Source organism: Heptranchias perlo, chromosome 2, assembly GCF_035084215.1.
Source record: "Heptranchias perlo isolate sHepPer1 chromosome 2, sHepPer1.hap1, whole genome shotgun sequence".
In the NCBI taxonomy this organism is placed as follows: domain Eukaryota; kingdom Metazoa; phylum Chordata; class Chondrichthyes; order Hexanchiformes; family Hexanchidae; genus Heptranchias; species Heptranchias perlo.
In genome coordinates this window covers 42218503-42242431 of record NC_090326.1, presented here as the reverse complement: position 1 = coordinate 42242431, position 23929 = coordinate 42218503, and the positions used below count along the sequence as shown (strand labels likewise).

Here is a 23929-nt window from a genome sequence, read left to right as displayed (position 1 = left end):
ATATTTCATCCCTTACCATGTTCCCTTTTTGTCTGGAAACTTTCTGTCTTATCTTCATGGATCGTTTTCTTAATGGCTCCACTTGTTCATACCTCAAAATATAAAACAACAACAGTGTACAAAATTGAGTGGCAGTAAACCAACAATATCCTGTCTCAGCGATTTTTAATGCAAGAACAAAAATCTCATTCGGATACTTCACAGTACTGTAGAGATTAACACTTGGCAGTCCATCCGAGCAGCACAACATCCCACACCACCATCACCTAAGCTTAAGTGAAGGCATTCAAAATATATGAATGACTTTGAATTACTGGGAAGGCGTTCAATTGATAATTGCATGGAGCAGAAAACAGGAAGAGAGGTTTGAGTTTGACTTGGATAACAAGAATGTCTACAAAAAAATTAGAATAGTTTTGAAATATTACAACTATGGCGTTTAACTACTTAAAAACAGCAAAATACAACTGCAAACTACTCACTAACATTGATCATTTAAAATGTAATTTAAAAGGTGCCCTATAGTACCAAACCTACATCGAGCACTTACTTATTTTGCTTTTGATAAAGCATTGCTAGAGCATCCAGTTCCTGAGCCACCCTGGGATGCACCGAGCCATGGGCATTTTCACTGATTTCTAGTGCCTGCTTGTACAGCTGCTCTGCATTTCCAAATTTCTTCCACTGCACATACACACCAGCTAGCTGGTGCAAGGACTGAGCCACACTAGGGTGATCGGGATCCAATGCACTCTCTCGGATCTCCAGAGAACGCTGCAAGGGTGCAACAGCCTATACATAAGGAAAGTTGCAAACAGTAAAATATTTTGCCTATAACCCACGTCAGGACAGCCTTACTAATATTTCAGGCCGTGAGAAATAATATTTACCAGGCTTTATTTGTCATGCAAGGATGGCCATATTTACAGCAGGCAAGTTGGAATTACAGGCTGTCTTTTGGCATTACATCATTAGAATGAATGTTTCAATGGGTAGCATCAAATTTAACAAGAGAAAACCCAAAAACCTTATAGCCGAGATGCTATTAAAATGGAACAATGATAATTACTTGCATTTTCCAGCATTAATGCAATAAGAAGTTCTAAAGTGTTTACAGAGACAAAGCCAGACACTGGGCAATATTGAAAGTTTGGAGAGGTGAGGAGGAAAATTGTAGGTGAGAACAAGGGTTTGTGAATTTGTTGTTTCAGGGGCATAGAACCAATCGAGCTGGTGAGGACAGGGTTGATACGGAAAAGGGACCTACTGTGAAATATAATGCAGATAGCCCAGTTTTGCACAAATTTTTGTTTGTGTGGGGTGGAACTCAGGAGCTTGTGAGTAAATTGTAGGAGTAGTCTGGAGGTAATGATGGAGTGGATAAAAGCTTGAGAAGCAGTGGAAGGAAGGTAGGCACAGAGGCGTGAAATGTGGTGGAGCAGAAATAGGCAGTCTTGGATGTGGGGTTTAAAGCTCAGGTCAGGGTCAAACTGGACGCCGAGATTGTGCATAGTCTGGTTCAGCCTGAACGAGCTGCAGAGTAGGGGAATGGAATCAATGGGGCTAGGATGCAAGGCTTATTTGGTCAAAAAATCATTTGTGTTAGTAAACAGTGATGAGAAATATTGTTTTTTGGAAGAATCAATCACTTTTGGTTCTTCACTCGGAACAGTGGGGACTTTCAGTTTTATCTGTCCCGAACCTGTTGTGCCCCAACTGCTACCTCAGCTGAAATAAACCAACTGGGAGATGAACCAGAGACCTTCTGGTCTGTATGACTTGGACCCACACCACAGAGTGCATTTACCAACTAAGCCATCAGGGGAGCTCCCATATTTTGATCAGTCCGCAAAGCTCTTAAAACAGATTTCTCCCAGACACCTCTAATTTGCTTCTGAAGCTTTTTCAGTAATGAGGGCCGCACGGGTCTGAGAGACTGAAATGTACACTCAGCTGTGTTCCACAAAGTGGATCTCCAAACGCTAGATCAGGCCAATAAATTTATTAAACCATCTCTAATTCAAGTCACTGCACTCTCCTGACTGACTACAGTGCTTGAACCTAATTGAACGTCTCCACAGACTGTGGTTTCTCTACAGGTGATACCTATGGTTTGGACAGGGTTGATTAAGAGCCAATTTGGATTAGTCTGTGTTCTGGTTTAAAATATTATGGCTAGATAACTTAGATCCGTGGTAAGCATAATATGCGCTTCAGGCTACTCGTGAGTTTCCCCCCCCTCACCTCAACTCATTGTAAGTACCTGACTTAGTAGGCCTAAGTCTTTCAAAAAGCGCCCGAGCGTCTCATAGAGATCTGCCAAACGCGTGACCATGTCTTCTCCTTCACAGTTTTTCTCATACTGCTTTAAAGACTCAAAGTAAGCAGCAGCCATGGAACTTTTATCCATTCCTACGTATTGCCAGTAGTAAAGCAGCTCTGCAAAATGGCCCCTGCAAAAGAACACAAAAATTGTTAAATGATGGACAAGACAACTGCACCAAACTAATGGGAAAAAATTTCCGATGAATGTGCAAAGAAGGTTACCCATCTACTTGGTGCAACTCATTACATATGTAAACAATTTTACAACACCAAGTTATAGTCCAGCAATTTTATTTTAAATTCACAAGCTTTCGGAGGCTTCCTCCTTCGTCAGGTGAACGATGTGAAAATCGTTCACCTGACGAAGGAGGAAGCCTCCGAAAGCTTGTGAACATTTTCACATCGTTCACCTGACGATGGAGGAAGCCTCCGAAAGCTTGTGAATTTAAAATAAAATTGCTGGACTATAACTTGGTGTTGTAAAATTGTTTACAATTGTCAACCCCAGTCCATCACCGGCATCTCCACATCATCATTACATATGGGCAGTTATTAAGAAAATTACATAATGTTAATACATGCACATACTATTTCCCTCAAATTAGCACAAGCAGCTAAGAAATGCTTTTTAATTTGATTCATATAATGCAGTGTGGTCCAAGACGTTAGCCACTAACCACGTGACAAATTGGGAATCCAGATGTGGTGAACTGCATTTCTAATTAGTAAATAAAAAAATTAGTAATGGACACCAGCACTAGGCATGTGATCTTAAAATTCATATTCATATGGCGTATGCAAGTGTACTTTAACCTTTTTGTGCATTTGTTGGTACAATGGTAAGATGAAAAGCGGAGTGTGTGAGCATTTTACCTCCTTGGTTACTAAATAATGGTAGATGTTTGTTAAGTAAATTTACACGTGAACTACATTTACCTGTATTGTGCAAATGTAAGTTTTCTACTAAAATTAGTGCATGTGGCTAAAACAGTGTCACCAAAGCCAGTGTGGCTAGTCAACGATTTCTATTGGACAGCACTGATAGAGGGTGTCCCATCATTTATTCAGTGTTGCTATTCCCAATGTTCAACCTCTTGCTGAAAAAGTGTAATTGGAAATCATTGTCCATTTGTGGCATTTGTTTGGTATTACATGAATTGAACCAAGGAAATTAAACCTGTAGATTGAGAAGTTGCTGCACAGAAACCTCCGAATCAGTGAACATACAGACAACTACATAAGAACACAGAATTGAATTTGCCTCCATTTATGTAGCAATACACAACAAGAAAGCAATTTGTTTTAAATAAAAACGGTTATATTTATCTTCATACAGAAACTTTGTTGAAAAATAATCTGCATAAATGAGTAAGATTCCTTTAATCTGCCGGGTTATAGGGCAAAGTCCAAGATGGAGAAACAATTGGTGTCAGCATTAAAATGGTCACATTTTTACTAATAACTAAAACTAAAATTCCACTTTCACAAAACCTGCAATGGATAACTGTTACTATTGAGGAGAATGTTGAATAGCCTGCAAATACCAGTTAGTTACAATATATGTTATCCTCTTTAGGTAATACTCCAGGATAAGCCTTGCAGTTGTTTTTTTTTAAAAAAGACTTGTGGTTGAAATTGTGTTAACGCCATCTCATTTTTGTATCTTTTCTACCCTTCTTTACTGTAGATTTTTTGGCTCCTGTATTTTACATCACTTTCATAGGTGAGTCCCAATTCCCTATGCCTGCAAGAGTGTCTTCCCTAGCCTCAATATCTAGGTAAACTTTAAGGAACGTGTCTGGGATGAACAGAAAACCCCGTCAATTCATTATTTTTAACCTACTGGTCTTGTTCCTGTGCCTGCACAGGATCTCTCTTCAGTCCTTAATAAGTGAAAATCACAATTGTACCCTGTTCCATGTTAAAATTAATAAGCAAATGTATTAAATAAAATGATGAATAAGTAACAATGCAATATATATGTATTATAATTCTATTATCTATCTACTCAAAAGGAAAATAAGTCATGATTTATACACTATACTATTCTTTTATAAAAAACTTGCATAAATAGTTCTTTTCTTTCTTCTATCTTTACTAACTGCAGGAGCTAGCTAATTTATCTTGTCTTTCGGCGAAGATTTCAAGCAGTTTGACTTATCCCTATTCAGAAGACCCTCCTCGGTTTTCTCCTTTCTATACTTTTGAACAGTTGTTGAGGTTGTTAGAATGTCATAGCTACCACACTTATTAAAAAAAAAGGCTGTCAGATCCATAACTGAACCAATCACAAAATCTATATTTATTTCAAATAAATAGTGTTAGTTCCCCTCTCAAGCCTGGAACCAAAAATGACAAACGTTGCAACATATGTAATGATATAGGCTGGGACAGTGCAGCTGCTGTGTTAAATTCATTGGATTCTGTGCCCTGAATTAAAGGGACTGCTCCCAGAATTGCTTCATTTTTTTCACAAATTTTAACAAAGGCATTAACCAGTTTAAAATAAATGGGTAACATTTGCTAAAACAAAGGACAGAGGAATTTCATTACTAAGACTTTACTGCAGATTTTAAACCTAAGAATTTTAAAATCAGCAAAACTTCCTCACTAGTGGTGGCCTCCCAACTGGTTCCCACTTCCACAGAGTCCGAACTATCCAGACTTGATATTGCAAGCCTGGTTTTAAGAAATCCCCAAAATGAGGATCCCACTAGGTGCATTACTTTTTTCAAACATACAGTAATGACTGAGTAGTCAGACCAAGTTAAGGAATAAGGGTAATATAAACGGTCAGGGAACAAATACAGTTATTGAACATAAGTATGAACATGACTGTTAAAAACAAAGGGAGGGGAACAATTACTAAAAACAAATTAAATTGCTGTACAGCAATGTGCACAGCATCCAAAATAAACGGGGAACTGGAGACAATAATTCATACCGAGGAGCCAGATGCGGTAGGGACAACTGAAACATGGCTATATAAAGAACAGGATTGGCAACTAAATATTGCAGGATGTAACGTATTTAGAAAGGATAGGGAAGGAAGGGGGTGGGGGTAGCTGTATTAATTAGAGACAACATAATGATGATTTAAAAAAGGGACATAAGATAGAAACAGAATCCATGTGGATTGAGACAAAGGATAAGAAGGGATTGATCATGTTAATAGGTATATTCTACAGGCCACCTAATAGTGGAAGGGAAGTGGAGGATGAAATATGTAGGCAAATCTATGACTTGAGTAAAAAAAATCAAATAATATTCATGGGAGATTTCAACTACCCCCAAATAAATTGGCATGAAGAAGTAGGGAAAGGGGAAAAGGGAATGGAGTTTCTACAGTGTGTTCAGGACTCCTTTCTTACCCACCATGTGAGAAGCCCAAGAGAGGAATCACTGTTGGATCTAGTAATGGGAAATAAACCGGGGCAGATAAGAGAAGTAAGATTAGGGTAACATCTACGCAATCGCGATCCTAACATACTAAAGTTTAAAATAATGATTGAGAAAGACGCAAGACATCCAGAGAATGAAAACTTAATAAAACGTCAACACAGATTTCAGAAGGGATAGTCATGCTTGGCCAACCTTATTGAATTATTTGAAGTAGTAACTAAATAAAGGAATTCGAAATAAAGGACATTACGAAAGTATGAGGTGTGAGTTGGCTAGGATATGGAGATGCCGGTGATGGACTGGGGTTAACAATTGTAAACAATTTTACAACACCAAGTTATAGTCCAACGATTTTATTTTTAATCCCACAAGCTTTCGGGGGCTTTCCCCTTCCTCAGGCGGTGTGTCAGCCTTTAGCCCCATTAATACTGGTTTCCTTCAGTTCCTCCCTCTCACTAGACCCTTGGATTCCCTAACATTTCCTGGAGGTTATTTGTGTCCTTTTGTGAAGACAGAACCAAAGTATGTGTTTAATTGTTCTGCCATTTGTTTGTTCCCCATTATAATTTCCCCCATTTCTGACTGTAAGGGACCTACCTTTGTCTTCACTAATCTTTTTCTCACCTCCACACCGCCTGAGGAAGGGGAAAGCCCCCGAAAGCTTGTGGGATTAAAAATAAAATCGTTGGACTATAACTTGGTGTTGTAAAATTGTTTACAATTGGCTAGGATAGATTGGGGAACTTTACTAAAAAGGGATGATGATGGATAGGCAATGGCTAATATTTAAAGAACGTGTGCAGGAATTACAACAATTATTCATTCCTGTCTGGCGCAAAAATAAAACAGGAACGGTGGCTCAACCATGGCTTACAAAAGAAATTAGGGATAGCATTAGATCCAAAGAGGAGACATATAAAATTGCCAGAAAAAGCAGCAAGCCTGAGGATTGGGAGCAGTTTAGAATTCAGCAAAGGAGGACAAAGAGATTGATTAAGAGGGGAAAAATAGGGTATGAGAGTAAACTAGCAGGGGACATAAAAACTGACTGTAAAAGCTTCTATAAATATGTCAAGAGAAAAAGATTAGTGAAGACAAAGGTAGGTCCCTTACAGTCAGAAATGGGGGAAATTATAATGGGGAACAAACAAATGGCAGAACAATTAAACACATACTTTGGTTCTGTCTTCACAAAAGGACACAAATAACCTCCAGGAAATGTTAGGGAATCCAAGGGTCTAGTGAGAGGGAGGAACTGAAGGAAACCAGTATTAATGGGGCTAAAGGCTGACAAATCCCCAGGGCCTGATAATCTACATCCCAGAGTACTAAAGCAAGTGGCCCTGGAAATAATGGATGCGTTGGTGGTCACCTTCCAAATTCTATAGACTCTGGAACAGTTCCTACAGATTGGAGGGTGGCAAATGTAACCCCACTATTTAAAAAAGGAGGGAGAGAAAAACAGGGAATTACAGACCAGTTAGCCTAACATCAGTAGTGGGGAAAACGCTAGAGTCTATTATAAAAAATGTGATAACAGAACACTTGGAAGGCATTCATGGGATTAGACAAAGTCAACATGGGTTTATGAAAGGGAAATCATGCTTAACAAATCTACTGGAGTTTTTTGAGGATGTAACTAGTAGAATAGATAGGGGAGAACCAGTGGATGTGGAGTACTTGGATTTTCAGAAGGCTTTTGATAAGGTCCCACACAAGAGGTTAGTGTGCAAAATTAAAGCACATGGGATTGGGGGGAATATACTGGCATGGATTGAGAATTGGTTGACAGACAGGAAAGAGAGTAGGAATAAATGGGTCTTTTTCCGGGTAGCAGGCTGTGACTAGTGGGGTACCGCAGGGATCAGTGCTTGGGCCCCAGCTATTCACAATATATATCAATGATTTGGATGAGGGAACGGAATGTAACATTTCCAAGTTTGCAGACGACACAAAGCTGGGGTGGAATGTGAGCTGTGAGGAGGATGCAAAGAGGCTCCAATGTGATTTAGACAAGTTGGGTGAGTGGGCAAGAACATGGCAGATGCAGTATAACGTGGATAAATGTGAGGTTAGCCACTTTGGTTGTAAAAACAGAAAGACAGATTATCTGAATGGTGATAGATTGGGAAAAGGGGAGGTGCAACGAGACCTGGGTGTCCTTGTACACCAGTCGCTGAAAGTGAGCATTCAGGTGCAGCAAGCAGTTAGGAAGGTGAATGGTACGTTGGCCTTCATTGCAAGAGGATTTGAGTACAAGAGCAGGGATGTCTTACTGCAATTGTACAGGGCCTTGGTGAGACCACATCTGGAGTATTGTGCGCAGTTTTGGTCTCCTTATCTGAGGAAGGATATCCTTGCCATGGAGGGAATGCAACGAAGGTTTACCAGACTGATTCCTGGGATGGCAGTACTGACACATGAGGAGAGACTGGGTCGACTCGGCCTACGTTCACTAGAGTTTAGAAGAATGAGAGGTGATCTCATCGAAACATATAAAATTCTAACAGGACAAGACAGACTAGATGCAGGGACGATGTTCCCGATGGCTGGGGAGTCCAGAACCAGGGGTCACAGTCTCAGGATTCGGGGTATGCCATTTAGAACCGAGATGAGGAGAAATTTCTTCACTCAGAGGGTGGTGAACCTGTGGAATTCTCTACCACAGAAGGCAGTGGAGGCCAAGTCATTAGATGTATTCAAGAAGGTGATATATTTCTTAATGCTAAAGGGATCAAGGGATATGGGGAAAAAGCAGGAACAGGGTACTGAGTTAGACGATCAGCCATGCTATTTTGAATGGCGGAGCCTACTCTTGTGCTCCTATTTTCTATGTAAGACAAAGACCAAAGTAATAGATTGGAAAAAAGCTAATTTTGAGGGAGATGAGACTATAACTAGGGACGGTAAACTGGAAAAAAAAGTTTGACAGACAAAGAGATAGAACAGCAGTGGGAAATATTTAAACGGTGATCAAGAGAGTTTAGAAGAAATATATTCCTCTAAAAAGCATGAATAAACAAGCCAATAATGAAACACCATGGATGAATAAAGAGATAAGGGTAAAACTGAAACTAAAGAAAAAGGCATACACTAAGTACATGGACAATAAAGGAGATGATAACAAAAGGGAATATGGCAAGGTCAGGAAAGAAGTCAAAAAAACAATTAGGAAAGCAAAGACGAACGACAAGATTAAATTATCAAGGAAGAGAAAAAGAAGTGGTAAAGTATTCCACAGACACAAATAACAAAAAGAAAAATCAGGATTGGGATAGGGCCGCTAAGGGATGCACAGAATAAGCTCACAGATGACAACAGCGAAATGGCAGAAATATTGAATAGTTATTTTGCCTCCGTATTTACCAGGGAGACTAACAAGGTGGGAAGAACATTAGAAGAAGAGATCAAAAAAGATATTAAAACATTTAAGATAGAAAGGTGGGGGTGGGGGGAAGATAACTGAAACTAATCAAACTTAGTGAGGATAAGATCTCTGGTCAAGATGGATTGCATCCATGAATATTAAGTTAGGGAGGAGATAGCAGAGGCACTGGTACATTGATATAAAAATTCACTAGAAAAGGGAACAGTGCCAGAGGACTGGCAGATAGCTCATGTTATTCCTATATTTAAAACAGGGATACAAAAAGTCCACGAAACTATAGACCAGTTAGCTTAACATTGGTGATAGGAAAGATAATGGAATCTTTACTCAAAGATGTAATAGAAAGACATCCAGAGAATGGAAATATAATAAACAGTCAACACAGATTTCAGAAGGGAAAGTCATGCTTGGCCAAACTTATTGAATTATTTGAAGTAGTAACAGAAAGAGTAGACAAGGGTAACTCGTAGATGTAATATATTTGGAGTTTCAAAAGGCCTTTGATAAGGTACTGCATTGTAGACTCATGACTAAGGTCAGAGCATGTGGAGTCAGAGGATGAGTTGCAGAATGGATAGTAAGTTGGCTACAAATCAGAAAACAGAGAGAAAGGGTTAAGGGCAGCTACTCAGACTGGCAAAAGGTGGGAAGTGGTATTCCACAGGGATCCGTGCTGGGACCACTGTTGTTCACAATTTACATGAACGATTTGGATTCAGAAGTACAATTTCAAAATTTGCGGATAACACCAAATTGGAGGGTGTAGTTAATACAAAGGAAGAACGGGTCAAATTGCAAGAGGACTTTAATAAACTTGCAGAATGGGTGTGTAATTGGCAAATGAATTTTAATATAGATAAGTGTGAGGTGGTGCATTTTGGTAGGAAGAATAAGGAGGCCACATACTGCTTGGATAATAAGAATCTAAATGGAATAGAGGAGCAAAGGGGTCTGAGGGTACAGACACACAAATCACTAAAAGTAGTGACGCAGGTTAATAAGGCCATAAAAATGGCAAATCAAGCACTCAGGTTCATTTCTAGAGGGATAGAATTGAAAAGCAAAGAAGTTATGTTAAACTTGTATGGAACCTAGGTTAGACCACACTTGGAGCACAGCTCTGGTCTCTATATTATAGAAAAGATTTAGCAACATTGGAGAGGGTGCAAAAAAGATTCACAAGGATGATATCAGAACTGAGGGTAACAAAGGCACAGAATGTACTCTGGGTGGGGGACTTCAATGTCCATCACCAGGAGTGGCTCGGTAGCACCACTACTGGCCGAGTCCTGAAGGGCATAGCTGCCAGACTGGGCCTGCGGCAGGTGCTGAGCAAACCAACACGAGGGAGAAACCTACTTGACCTCGTCCTCACCAATCTACCTGTCACAGATGCATCTGTCTGTGACAGTATTGGTCGGAGTGATCACCACACAGCCCTCGTGGAGACAAAGTCCCGTCTTCGCACTGGGGACACCATCCAACGTGTTGTGTGGCACTATCACCGTCCGAGATGGGACAGATTCAGAACAGATCTAGCAGCTCAAAATTGGGCATCCATGAGGTGCTGTGGGCCATCAGCAGCCGCAGAATTGTATTCCAGCACAATCTGTAACCTCATGGACCGGCATATTCTTCACTCTACCGTTATCAACAAGCCAGGTGATCAACCCTGGTTCAATGAGGAGTGTAGAAGAGCATGCCAGGAGCAGCACGAGGCATACCTAAAAGGGAAGGTGAGGTGAGGTGAGAGTGACTGCCCTTGACATCAAGGCAGCATTTGACCGAGTGTGGCACCAAGGAGCCCTCGTAAAATTGAAGTCAATGGGAATCAGGGGGAAAACTCTCCAGTGGCTGGAGTCATACCTAGCTAAACGGAAGATGGTAGTGGTTGTTGGAGGCCAATCATCTCAGCCCCAGGACATTGCTGCAGGAGTTCCTCAGGGCAGTGTCCTCGGCCCAACCATCTTCAGCTGCTTCATCAATGACCTTCCCTCCATCATAAGGTCAGAAATGGGGATGTTCCCTGATGATTGCACAGTGTTCAGTTCCATTCGCAACCCCTCAAATAATGATGCAGTCCAAGCCTGCATGCAGCAAGACCTGGACAACATCCAGGCTTGGGCTCATAAGTGGCAAGTAACATTCGCGCCAGATAAGTGCCAGGCAATGACCATCTCCAACAAGAGAGATAACCACCTCCTCTTGACATTCAACGGCATTACCATCGCCGAATCCCCCACCAACATCCTGGGGGTCACCATCGACCAGAAACTTAACGGGACCAGCCAAATAAATACTTTGACTACGAGAGCAGGTCAGAGGCTGGGTATTCTGCGGCGAGTGACTCACTCCTGACTCCCCAAAGCCTTTCCACCATCTACAAGGCAAAAGTCAGGAGTGTGATGGAATACTCTCCACTTGCTTGGATGAGTGCAGCTCCAACAACGCTCAAGAAGCTCGACACCATCCAAGATAAAGCAGCCCGCTTGATTGGCACCCCATCCACCACCATAAACATTCACTCCCTCCACTGTGGCTGCAGTGTGTACCATCCACAGGATGCACTGCAGCAACTTGCCAAGGCTTCTTCGACAGCACCTCCCAAACCCGCGACCTCTACCACCTAGAAGGACAAGAGCAGCAGGCACATGGGAACAACACCACCTGCACGTTCCCCTCCAAGTCACACACCATCCCGACTTGGAAATATATCGCCGTTCCTTCATTGTCGCTGGGTCAAAATCCTGGAACTCCCTTCCTAACAGCACTGTGGGAGAACCGTCACCACACGGACTGCAGCGGTTCAAGAAGGCGGCTCACCACCACCTTCTCGAGGGCAATTAGGGATGGGCAATAAATGTTGGCCTCGCCAGCGACGCCCAGATCCCGTGAACGAATTAAAAAAGAGGTGCCAACCTGGTGAAGCTACAACTCAGGACTACATGCATGCTAAACAGCAGAAGCAACATGCTATAGACAAAGCTAAACGATTCAGCAATCAACGGATCAGATCAAAGCTCTGCAGTCCTGCCACATCCAGTTGTGAATGGTCGTGAACAATTAAACAACTAACAGGAGGAGGAGGCTCTGTAAACATCCCCATCCGCAATGATGGCAGAGTCCAGCATGTGAGTGCAAAAGACAAGGCTGAAGTGTTTGCAACCATCTTCAGCCAGAAGTGCCGAGTGGATGATCCATCTCGGCCTCCTCCCGATAGCCTCACCATCACAGAAGGCAGTCTTCCGCCAATTCGATTCACTCCACGTGATATCAAGTAACGGCTAGTGCACTGGATACAGCAAAGGCTATGGGCCCCGACAACATCCCGGCTGTAATGCTGAAGGCTTGTGCTCCAGAACTAGCCGCGCCTCTAGCCAAACTGTTCGAGTACAGCTATAACACTGGCATCTACCAATGTGGAAAATTGCCCAGGTATGTCCTGTCCACAAAAAGCAGGACAAATCCAATCCGGCCAATTACCGCCCCATCAGTCTACTCTCAATCATCAGCAAAGTGATGGAAGGTGTCGTCGACAGTGCTATCAAGCGGCACTTACTCACCAATAACCTGCTCACCGATGCTCAGTTTGGGTTCCGCCAGGACCACTCAGCTCCAGACCTCATTACAGCCTTGGTCCAAACATGGACAAAACAGCTGAACTCCAGAAGTGAGGTGAGAGTGACTGCCCTTGACATCAAGGCAGCATTTGACCGAGTGTGGCACCAAGGAGCCCTCGTAAAATTGAAGTCAATGGGAATCAGGGGGAAAACCCTCCAGTGGTTGGAGTCATACCTAGCACAAAGGAAGATGGTAGTGGTTGTTGGAGGCCAATCATCTCAGCCCCAGGGCATTGCTGCAGGAGTTCCTCAGGGCAGTGTCCTCGGCCCAACCATCTTCAGCTGCTTCATCAATGACTGTCCCTCCATCATAAGGTCAGAAATGGGGATGTTCGCTGATGATTGCAGAGTGTTCAGTTCCATTCGCAACCCCTCAAATAATGAAGCAGTCCGAGCCCGCATGCAGCAAGACCTGGACAACATCCAGGCTTGGACTCATAAGTGGCAAGTAACATTCGCGCCAAACAAGTGCCAGGCAATAACCATCTCCAACAAGAGAGTCTAACCACCTCCCCTTGACATTCAATGGCATTACCATCGCCGAATCCCCCACCATCAACATCCTGGGGGTCACCATTGACCAGAAACTTAACTGGACCAGCCATATAAATACTGTGGCTACAAGAGCAGGTCAGAGGCTGGGTATTCTGTAGCAAGTGACTTACCTCCTGACTCCCCAAAGCCTTTCCACCATCTACAAGGCACAAGTCAGCAGTGTGATGGAATACTCTCAACTTGCCTGGATGAGTGCAGCTCCAACAACACTCAAGAAGCTCAACACCATCCAGGACAAAGCAGCCCGCTTGATTGGCACCCCATCCACCACCCTAAACATTCACTCCCTTCATCATCGACGCACAGTGGCTGCAGTGTGTACCATCCACAGGATGCACGGCAGCAACTCAACAAGGCTTCTTCGACAGCACCTCCCCAACCTGCGACCTCTGCCATCTAGAAGGACAAGAGCAGCAGGCACATGGGAACAACACCACCTGCACGTTCCCCTCCAAGTCACACACCATCCCGACTTGGAAATATATCGCCGTTCCTTCATCGTCGCTGGGTCAAAATCCTGGAACTCCCTTCCTAACAGCACTGTGGGAGAACCTTCACCACACGGACTGCAGCGGTTCACCACCACCTTCTTAAGGTCAATTAGGGATGGGCAATAAATGCCGGCCTTGCCAGCAACGCCCACATCCCATGAACGAATAAAGAAAAAATAGCGTAAATGCAATTAAGGGGAAGCACGTTAAGCACATGAGGGAGAAAGGAATAGAAGCATATCCTGATAGGGTTAGATGAAGTAGGGAGGGAGGAGGCTTGTGTGCAGCATAAACGCCGGCATAGACCAGTTGGGCCGAATGGCCTGTTTCTGTGCTGTAGTTTCAATGTAACTCAATGTAGTCCAGTTTCCTACCTCTTATACAAGTTCTGAGAGACAAAGAGGTTCAATAGGCAGTTGTGCAGCTTCTGTTTGTCTCCCTGCTGCTGGAAGAGCCAGGGAAGTTCATCTGCATCACGCCAGGTTACTCTGCCCTGACTGAAAAACCACAGATTAGTCATGAATGACAAGTGCCATACAATCAAAAAGAATAATGTATCTTAGACATCAAACAAACAACTAATTAACTGGTTTACAAATCCATTCCGTTACAAACTTTTATCAAATCATTTATAATGCCGGCCTCGCCAGCGACGTCCACATCCCATGAACGAATAAAAAAAATATTAATATCTCTGCAGTTTAGTGCACAATGGTAAGGGTTTCATATCCGTGGTTCCACATGTGGTGGGGTTGCAATCTGACTGTGGTATTGCAGGTTGTGGTGAGATAAGTGATGTTTCTCTGCAAGGTGACAGCAAGTAACTATGTGTTAACCTTCTAGCAACTGCTTACTAAGGAACATTTTTTAAGGCATGGAACCAAATCGTCTTCCATTCCTCTCGATTAGGAGGACCAAAGGATAGGAGAGAAGGATTTTTTTTGATGGAAAAGGAGGAACTTTAAATAAACAAACAATGAGCTGAGTTACTAGAAATACCTCATTTGCTGTGAAAAATATTGCACAAGTTTTTCTCTGTACACTGCGATAGTATCCTTTTCTTCTTTCTCCATATATTGCAATCTCACTGCTTCCCAAGCCTTCAAACAAATCACAAGATCGTGAACTTTAAACACTAACGGTAATGAACTTTACCTACAATTACGTTATTAAAGTGACAGACATGGAGTGCAGGAGGAATAAGCCTCAAACAACAAGGTGACCACATAGGGAAAAGAGCCACTTTGGTGTCAGCATTGGCTCAGTGGTAGCACTCTTGTCTCTGAGCCAGGTCATGGGTTCAAACACTCCAGAGACTTGAGCACATAATCCTGGTTGACACTCCAGTACAGTATTGTACTGTTGGAGGTGCCATTTTTTGGATGAGATGTTAAATTGAGGTCCTGTCTGCTGTCTCAGATGAACGTAAAATGTCCCATAGCACTATTCAAAGAAGAGCAGAGGAGTTCTCCTAGTGCTCTGACCAACATTTATCCCTCAACCAAATAATTTAATTGGTCATTGATCTCATTGCTGTTTATGGGACCTTGCTGTGTGCAAATTGGCTGCCGCGTTTTCCTACATTACAACAATGATTTAATTGGCTGTGAACCGCTTTAGGACATCCTATGGTTGTGAAAAGCGCTACGTAAATGCAAGTTCTTCCTTTCTTTTCTAACAAAAGGGTTATTCCAGGTGCTGATGTCTTGTTTCTTTTACTACAAACAGCTGTGTTTATTTCTCAGTTAATCACCTGTTATTAAATCGGTCATATGATATGGGAGTGACTAGAAACCCAGGAGTTGTTTTCGAGCTTAATGCTTTCATAATTATAAAATGTATATTCAGCACTGTCAGTGTTGTACACAACCATGAAAATACTATAGCTAAGTATTTGCATACCATAATCTTCTAAGAAAAGGGTAGTTGGAGAATGCAATCTGAAAGCAACTATTCTTACCTGAAGGTGCTGAAACTTCAACAGTCCACAGCTGTATGTTATCACACATGTGCACTGCAAGCTATGAAGAAGAGAGGCTAACACAGGCCAGCAAAGTTCTGGGCAAATCTCCAACAGTTCACCTTCACTCACACCATTGTGACTAACGTAGACTAGACACAGAATCTGAAAAGGAATGTTAAACAATTTGGTTTAAAAACATCCATTTGGTTTAATATAATTCAAATATATTTATTAAGAAAAACTTAAATAAGAACCTCACCCACTCAAAATTGCTCTTAAATGCATGCAAAACACCCACATTCCTTGTATGCGTGAGAGAACAATCATGAGTTCTGGTCTGTGTTTTTCTAAACAAAATAAGTGATATTGTATATAGCACTGTCTTTTTTTAACGTACACATTTGAGTGGGGAGGAGAAAATTGAACAACGGGAATAAAAAACGTGCCTACAAAATATCAGATCCACACTTTTTCTTCTCCTGAGACATTTGTGAATTTAACAATATATTTTCCTCTTTTTAAGAATGCAGGCTTAATTTCCCAAATTTCAGGAATTTTGGCAATCTTAAATCAGAAAGCGGATGTGGATGATTTTGATGTGGACAAGATTTTTTTAAAAATCCAAATCCATTAAGCAGGAACAAAAGAAACCAGCCATTTATGGTACAGCTGTAATAATGTTCTTTTTGCACTTCTCAAGCAGCTAAATTGTCAGCTTAAAATGGCATAACTGATAAAATCAGTGGAGTCAGCAAAACTTGCACGTAAAGGCTCCATGAAAATATAGAAATTCCAAATTTACCCATAAGGCTTATGGGCTTACATTAGGGCATCACAAGGTGCTTCACAGCCAACTAGTTACTTCTTGTATCCTGGGAAGCTTCCCATTATCTTGCACAGTCACAGACTCTAAGACATAAATCATTTATTTTGGAATTACATTTCATTCTTTTGCATTGATCTTCTTCATGTTCTTTTGGATGCTGACTCTGAAATTGTGACAGTAGACAGTCACCCTATTCCATCTGAAACAAACTGTATGTCAAAAGGCAGCTGCTGTGTTCCACTGTAGATTTCAAATAAATATTTATTGATTGCCTGTGTCATTGCTTCTTACACGTTGCAGTTATTGTTCTGTTGAAATACTTGAAATGAGGATTACACAGTTGTTAAACTATACCCAGCACTATTGAAGTTATTACAGAGCTCCATAAATTCAAGAAAAAGTTACTATTTTATTCAGATATTTATTTTGTTCCAATGTATTATTTTTTACATTCTAATTTAATACCAAGAAATCTTGTACTTTCCTTGTGTAACTGACTCGTTAGCTTGCAACGATCCAACTTTACAAGATCCCTATTTATGTAGGCAGGTCCTTAAATATTCCCTGACCCAGTCAAACTCCATAAGCATCAACAAATTATTCCAATCCCAAAAGCAAGTTGTGCCCAAATACGCACAATCATACAGGTAACCCTAATGGGGCAATATATTCTCCTGCAAGTATCATACAAAACTGTAATTTTACAATATATGTATTCTGTTCTCTGAATTAAAATTAATATGCTGACTATTGCTAAAAATTCCTATAAATTCCTCACCTCTCTCATCAGCTGTCTGTCCCCATCAGTAGGCAGAGATTGTTGTACAGATTGTAGCACAAACCTGTATAAAGACACTGTATCCTGACACTGAAAACATTGTTGGAGAATATCATCCATGTCTCCCAGGCCTTCGATCCTAAACAAAGATAAGCCCAGTATCAGTACTATTTCAGCATTTAAAAATGTTGAGCTTTTCCTGAATTTACAGCAAATGCAGCACATTCAGCGGGTACAATTTTGTCTTTTAAAAAGCATTTGGACAGTTACATGGGTAAGATGGGTATAGAGGGATATGGGCCAAGTGCAGGCAATTGGGACTAGCTTAGTGGTATAAACTGGGCGACATGGACATGTTGGGCCGAAGGGCCTGTTTCCATGTTGTAAACTTCTATGATTCTATACATTCTCTTTTACAACACCATCTTTGGGAGCCACACAAAGTGTACATCACAGAGAGTGATGATATATTATGACCTCTGATATAGTGCATCTGTATACATCATTACATTCTTGAACATTAAAGAATTTCATTACAGATTACTTCAATACTTCATACTAAATTTGTATTTGGGCCCAGTAGTTGTAGCAGTTGAGCAATGAAGGAGTATGACAGTGTGAAGTAGAGATTGCCACTTAAAAGCAAAACATTGAGGGGGAAAGAAATAAAGCATACACTTCAAAATGTAACAGTTGATGAATTATATAATGTCCATACTGCATCTACATCGAGCGAGCAAAGCTCAAGTTGAAGAGTTACAAGGCAGACATGACTAAGATTAAAACTGAGAGCCCTAGACTAAGTACTGTACCTATGCAGCTGCCTGTATTTGTCTCAACTTAAATTTGGTTGCTGTAGAATTTCCCACTTATGCAAGAACAATTAATAAAATTTGAAAGCACTTTGTACAATATGTGTTTATCTATAAACAAAAAATACACACACGATGTAAACATGTAAATTAATGCCTCTCACCTTGTGATCATTTTGGCCAGAAGCGTAACATATAGTGCATTGCATGTAGTCGCAGATCTACAATGTTTTTCCAGCTTCTTCTCCTACAATTCATTAATGACATTGAAACAAAACAAGTAAGCAAACATTTCTTTTCCTCACCAATTTTATCCTCATCTCTCTAAAGGTGTGGTTCCACAGTGGCCAGTTATCCTTGGCTACATCACCCAAGTGCTACTATTCAACAACTGTCATTAGGCTGCTTGAGCATAACAGGCATCTCACTGAGTCCAATTGTGTCCTCAATTAATGCCCCCACAAACACAATTGCAACTTTGAGCAGTGTCCATAGTGCCACTCTGACTGACAGCAGCCAGCTCTACCAAGACCAGGGTCCAAACCTGGGTCCTCCTGGTCCTTATGACTCTGATACTCTCTGGATAAACTTGCTGAGCAATTGGGGACTTTCAAGCAAACATTTCTAATAAAAACATAGGTTTCAAACTATTTTGACTGTAAAATTATCCATTTAATTAACTCTCCAGAGTTGGAATTCTGAGCAGCAGTTTAATGTTAGTGGGCAAAATGGTGTGGGTTCGTTGGAGTGCGAGTAGTTTGGGAATGCAGCTAGGCAGGAACATGGAGTGAAGTGGAGAAAGTAAGGAGTCAAGAAAAAAAAATGTTTTAAATTAACTAAAAGATGTACCAAGATGCATAAAGGATATGTTGAAGTTGAGAGTAGTTTATCAATAGTTTGAGATCAGGGCCTTCGTTGCATAAAGATGTGGAAGGTGAAATGAGAGCCATGGTCGGGGTAGTGCCACAAGTTTCCAATAGTCAGAGGTAAGCAGTTCAGACAGGCCTAATATTGTGAAAATTGTTGATTTAACATGGAGCTGAAGAACAACACAGTGGAATTGGAGAGTCGGATTCATGTGCTCACAGGGATTGAAGTCAGTAGGAGAGACACAGGGCCTAACTGGAGGTGTATAAAAAGCATGTTGGAGAAGTGCCAATAAAGGAAGAGGCCGACAAGGAAGGCAAGGATTGGGTTGCAATGCATTGCCAGGTCATATCTGGAGTATGGTGTTCAATTCTGATCACACCACAAAATGGACATATAGGGACTGGAAAAGGTACAGAGAAGAGGAAAAAAATTGATCCCAAGTGGAGATAAGCTATGAGGAAAGATGAGAGAGGCTCAAAGCTCAACACACAAAAAATAAGGGGGAAGATATCTATTTTAAATATATTCCCTTTTAACGCTTGTAATCCTACTTTTCACCTCCCCATAGCACTTTCTAAATTCTTCATCCTTTCTTTAGTCTAGTTGATCTCCCATGGCACAGCACCTGAGGAATCAAGACCAAGTGTAGTCTCCAGGTGAAGCAGTGTTAAAGGCTGGGGGATAACTGGACCAGGACCCTCAAGTGTAATTTATTCCCTATTTTAAAGTCATATGCTGTTCTTATTTTTAGGAATTTATATTGGAAATATATATGTCCATATTTATACGGGAAACTGTCTACGTAAATTTGTCACGCTATAATTACACCTTCCTGGTAGTAATGGCACTTCAGCACCTCCATCGGAGGGTAATGTGTATTTATAGCATGAAAACTTACATAGGCTGTTTCCATTATAAATATCAAAATAGGAATTTCTAACTGAAAAAAGTTGACAAGTGTGTGCAGACATAAATTTTTTAATAAACGAATATAGATTGTTAGCCCTAATTTTCATCATATGCTCAGTTACTGTCACTGTCCACCTCATACTTGTCCAACACTACGGCCTCGATTTTAACCACCCCCTCCCGCCCACTTCCCTTGGAGGGCAAGAAAGTTGGGTGAGAGGTTAAAATCCTGAAAATCGAAATCCTGCCTCCAACCCACCACATTTCCGGCCGCCATAATATTATCGGCGGTGATTCAAGCTCTCGACGAGGCTCCCACTAAAAGCTAAAAGCAGGCGGGGGCCTATTCAAGGCCCCATGACGTCATCAGCACTGCGATGTAAATATTAACATCAAGCCAGGGGGACTCCCACATTGTCTGTTGCTCGGCAGCAGAACCATGGTGCGAGGAGCCAACTGGCCAGAAGAGGCCCAAATTTCAAAAACGTCCTTCTCTTTGAACTCTTTGTAGGCCAGGAGGAGCAGAAGTGCTCCCCGCAGGCACCTCAAGGAGCCCTTGGGCCTCCCCAGCCCTGGCCTCCCCCCAATCGTGCACCACGAGGGAATCCCCAGCCCTCCATGACCGCACACCGCGAGGGAATCCCCTGCCCGCCCTAATCGCGCACTGCAGGGGAATCCCCAGCCTACCCCATCGCGCACCGTGGGGGAACCCCAAGCCCTCCCCCATTGCCAGAGGCTATTGCCCTGGAACTCCCCCTCGTACTGACTGTCAGGGACTGTGCCCACTGGTCCCCGGCTGCGGCTTCCTGTGGTCAAATTCCCAACCTCACCCGCCGGTAGTGAATCTGGCCAGGTATCAGGCAAGCCCCTGGGGAGTTTTATTTAAATTGGTAGGGCCTCCATGTCCCTGGCCTTGCCGGGTGCGCTGCCCTCTACCGGGCTCACGGGCACCCTTCCCACCTGCACCGTGAAAATCAAGGCCTGTCTATCAATTAGACAGTTTCAGTAACCCAGAGATTCCCATCCATGGTGAGTCCTGTCTCCCTCTACTGCCCCTACAGATGGGTCACACACTTGTCACTTTCTACACGATCCCTGTGACGTGAACTGTCCAGAACTGCTGCTTGGGTGACCACATCCTGGAGAGTGCAATCCAGAAACTCCTCAGTGGTTCAGCAGAGAGCTACAAGAATGATTCCTAGCTTAAATTATCTTAGTTACTCAGATAGGCTTAAAGAGCTGGGTCTATTTACTTAAGAGCAGCATAGACTTAGAGACAACCTGATAGACGTATATAAAATAATGTAAGGGCTGGATTGCATGTCTATTGATAGATTATTTCAGTTTGACAAATTGGGGGATGACCAGGCGACATGAAAAAGTAGGAATAGACTGGATATTAGGCGGTTCTTCGTTTCCCAGAGAATAGTAAGACTCCGGAATGCTTTGTCGGCTGACTCCTGGCATACCTTCGAGAGGGAGCTGGACCGGTTCTTGGCTAGGGCAGAGATTGCATCATATAGAAGGTAAGTGGACTAACAGATAACGTACACGTGGTCAATAAGATCTCCTGGACTAGTTTTGATTGCCTGAGGGGGTCAGAGAGGAGGTTTTTTCCCCTTATTGGCCCACATTTCTTTTTTCTGTTTTTTGCCTCACCCAGTAGGTTACATGGCTGCTGGGGGGTGGGGGTAGGAATTCTCTAGTCACGATGCTTCCGCCAACACGAGTGTGGGGCAGGCTTGATGGACCAGCTGGTCTTTTCCTGCCTATCATTTTTGTATGTTCTTACCCTCCCCGATGAGGCAAAGTTTAGCCAAATGCTCTTCAAGCAGAGGTCCTCTGCTCCAGAAACTCAAATTTTCCAACAAGGTGCAAACGTGCTGCTGCTGAATACACTGAGGATCCACGATGGCTCACATATCACATTGCACACACAGTGTGTCTAATTTTAAAAATGTAGATGGCGTTAGACTGAATTCCCACTAGCACCAAATTCTCTCAAAAATCAAACTGCACTTACTAAGCTTCTCAAGTATTAATTATAGACGAAAAACATTCCTGCCCAACTACAAAGCTAAACTCCACACTACCCTGACCTGGCCTTTCACACTCCACTAGCCTCTCACAGCTCAAGACTATTAATTTTAAATGCTGCTGAATGAATTCAATTAATTGGGAATGCATTTCATCATTCTGTCCACTTTAAAATGAAAGATCATTTGTGCAGATTTACCAAGTGATCAAAGTTTATATTTTACAGATCATAAATTCTAACTATGATTTGTAAACACTTCAGTTTATGCAAACAAAAATGTTTAAAACAGGAGTGATATTTTGTTTAAGATTTATTATTTCTTTACTTTTCAGGCTGGAAGGAACAGCATTTCGGACACCAGCCAAAGCTTTGACTGGCTAAATGGGGCACTGGAGTACAAACCTGCTCTCTAGTCAGTTTCACATCTGCATGGCAGCATTCCACATCAATCAGAGCCTTAACATCCTTTGGATTCATTGGATCAAGATGCAGTGTTGGCCACAACCTGTTTAAAGAAAAATTAATAGATTGATCCAATTTCGAAAAACAAAAGATTTTTCTGATTCGCCTACAAGCACCAAATATCAAATGAATACTCTATCTCACCATATATTTTTAAAATCACCTTTTAGTGTGTGTATACAGATAGATAGACAGACAGACAGACAGACGGACGAACATCCCATGGCATGGCTCACAGTTAGTTCTGAAGCCGAGGTGGGTGAAGAATGAGGCAAGCAAAACCAATGGTGAGCAGGAGAGGCAGACAAAACAGGCTGAGAAAGATTGCAGCGTCACCTCTAGTACAAGTAAGAATAACAGATATTACGGTTATGGTGTTACCACTGATTTCAATGTAGTGGAGGTGTTACACCCTTACCAGCTCAAAAAATGTAATAGTTTACTTATGGTTATATAAATAGACGCTGCTTAAAGCTGAATACAAATTCATTTAAAAGCAATCCGATTTCTTGCTTCTGCCCCATTATCTGCAGTAATGCTCATTCATAAAATTGGTCATTTTCATTTATTTTAAGTTACTGTTTGAGACCATCACTGGTCTCTGCTTAAACAAATCAGGAACAGAAAGAGGAAAAGGTGACGTGTGTTATTTAACCTTCTGATCCCTTCATGCTTCTGGGTGGTTCAGGCAAAAAAATCCACAGAAAATACTGTCATTTTATCTTTTGGCACACTGTCAGCAACCTATGCAGACAAAGGAGGAACTTGAGTTAACAGTGAAGGGGAGACATTTTTCACTAATGGACTTTTTGGCAAAGTGCAGATATTTACTTTGTTAGGTACAAGGAGATCTGAAAAATTAGCAACTTTTCGGAGCTGCTAATTATACTTTCAAAATGTTGATAGTTTTTGTATGTGCGATAGCTTGTCTATAGCTGCAAGTGATCTAATTCCCAATTGTAGTTAAGAAACTTATTGGAGTGCTCAGTTATATATTCTGAATGATTCAGTGCAGGGCTCCCAGCAATGGCCTGTGGTCTTCAACCACCGTATCCGTGGCAGTAAAAAATATTTGCTGGGAGCTCATCTGCTTCTAAGAGTTCTTACTTTAAATTCCCTTCTCAAGGGGCCTTATTAAAATTATGGGGAAACATTTTTTTTTAAATGTGAAAAACAATTCTGATGGCTCAGTTAGTAAATAGATTGCTGAGAGTGGAACTGAACCATATAGACCAGGAGGATTATAGGAACAGGAGTAGGTCATTCAGCCCCTCGAGCTGCCATTCGATTAGAAAGGTTACAGCACGGAAGGAGGCCATTCGGCCCATCGAGTCCGGGCCAGCTCTATGCACAAGCAATCCACTCCACTAGTCCCACTCCTCCGCCCTGTCCCCGTAGCCCTGCATATTTTTTTGTTTCAAGTTCTTATCCAGTTCCCTTTTGAAGGCCATGATTGAATCTGACTCCACCACTCCCTCGGGCAGTGCATT

General features: G+C 41.9%; 1 protein-coding gene across 3 annotated transcripts in view; it reads right to left on the bottom strand.

Annotated features, from left to right (window-relative positions):
* Positions 1-23929, bottom strand: part of nphp3 (nephronophthisis 3) — an 83607-nt gene that overhangs the window by 18532 nt on the left and 41146 nt on the right. For all 3 annotated transcript variants that reach the window (XM_068001799.1, XM_068001797.1, XM_068001798.1), the window contains exons 15-23: positions 22380-22482; positions 18325-18407; positions 17349-17487; positions 15742-15906; positions 14781-14881; positions 14156-14278; positions 2264-2453; positions 551-792; positions 17-92 (exon numbers count right to left, since the gene is read on the bottom strand). In XM_068001799.1, coding sequence (XP_067857900.1) covers positions 17-92; positions 551-792; positions 2264-2453; positions 14156-14278; positions 14781-14881; positions 15742-15906; positions 17349-17487; positions 18325-18407; positions 22380-22482 — 1222 coding nt within the window. The remainder of the gene's footprint in view (positions 1-16; positions 93-550; positions 793-2263; positions 2454-14155; positions 14279-14780; positions 14882-15741; positions 15907-17348; positions 17488-18324; positions 18408-22379; positions 22483-23929) is intronic.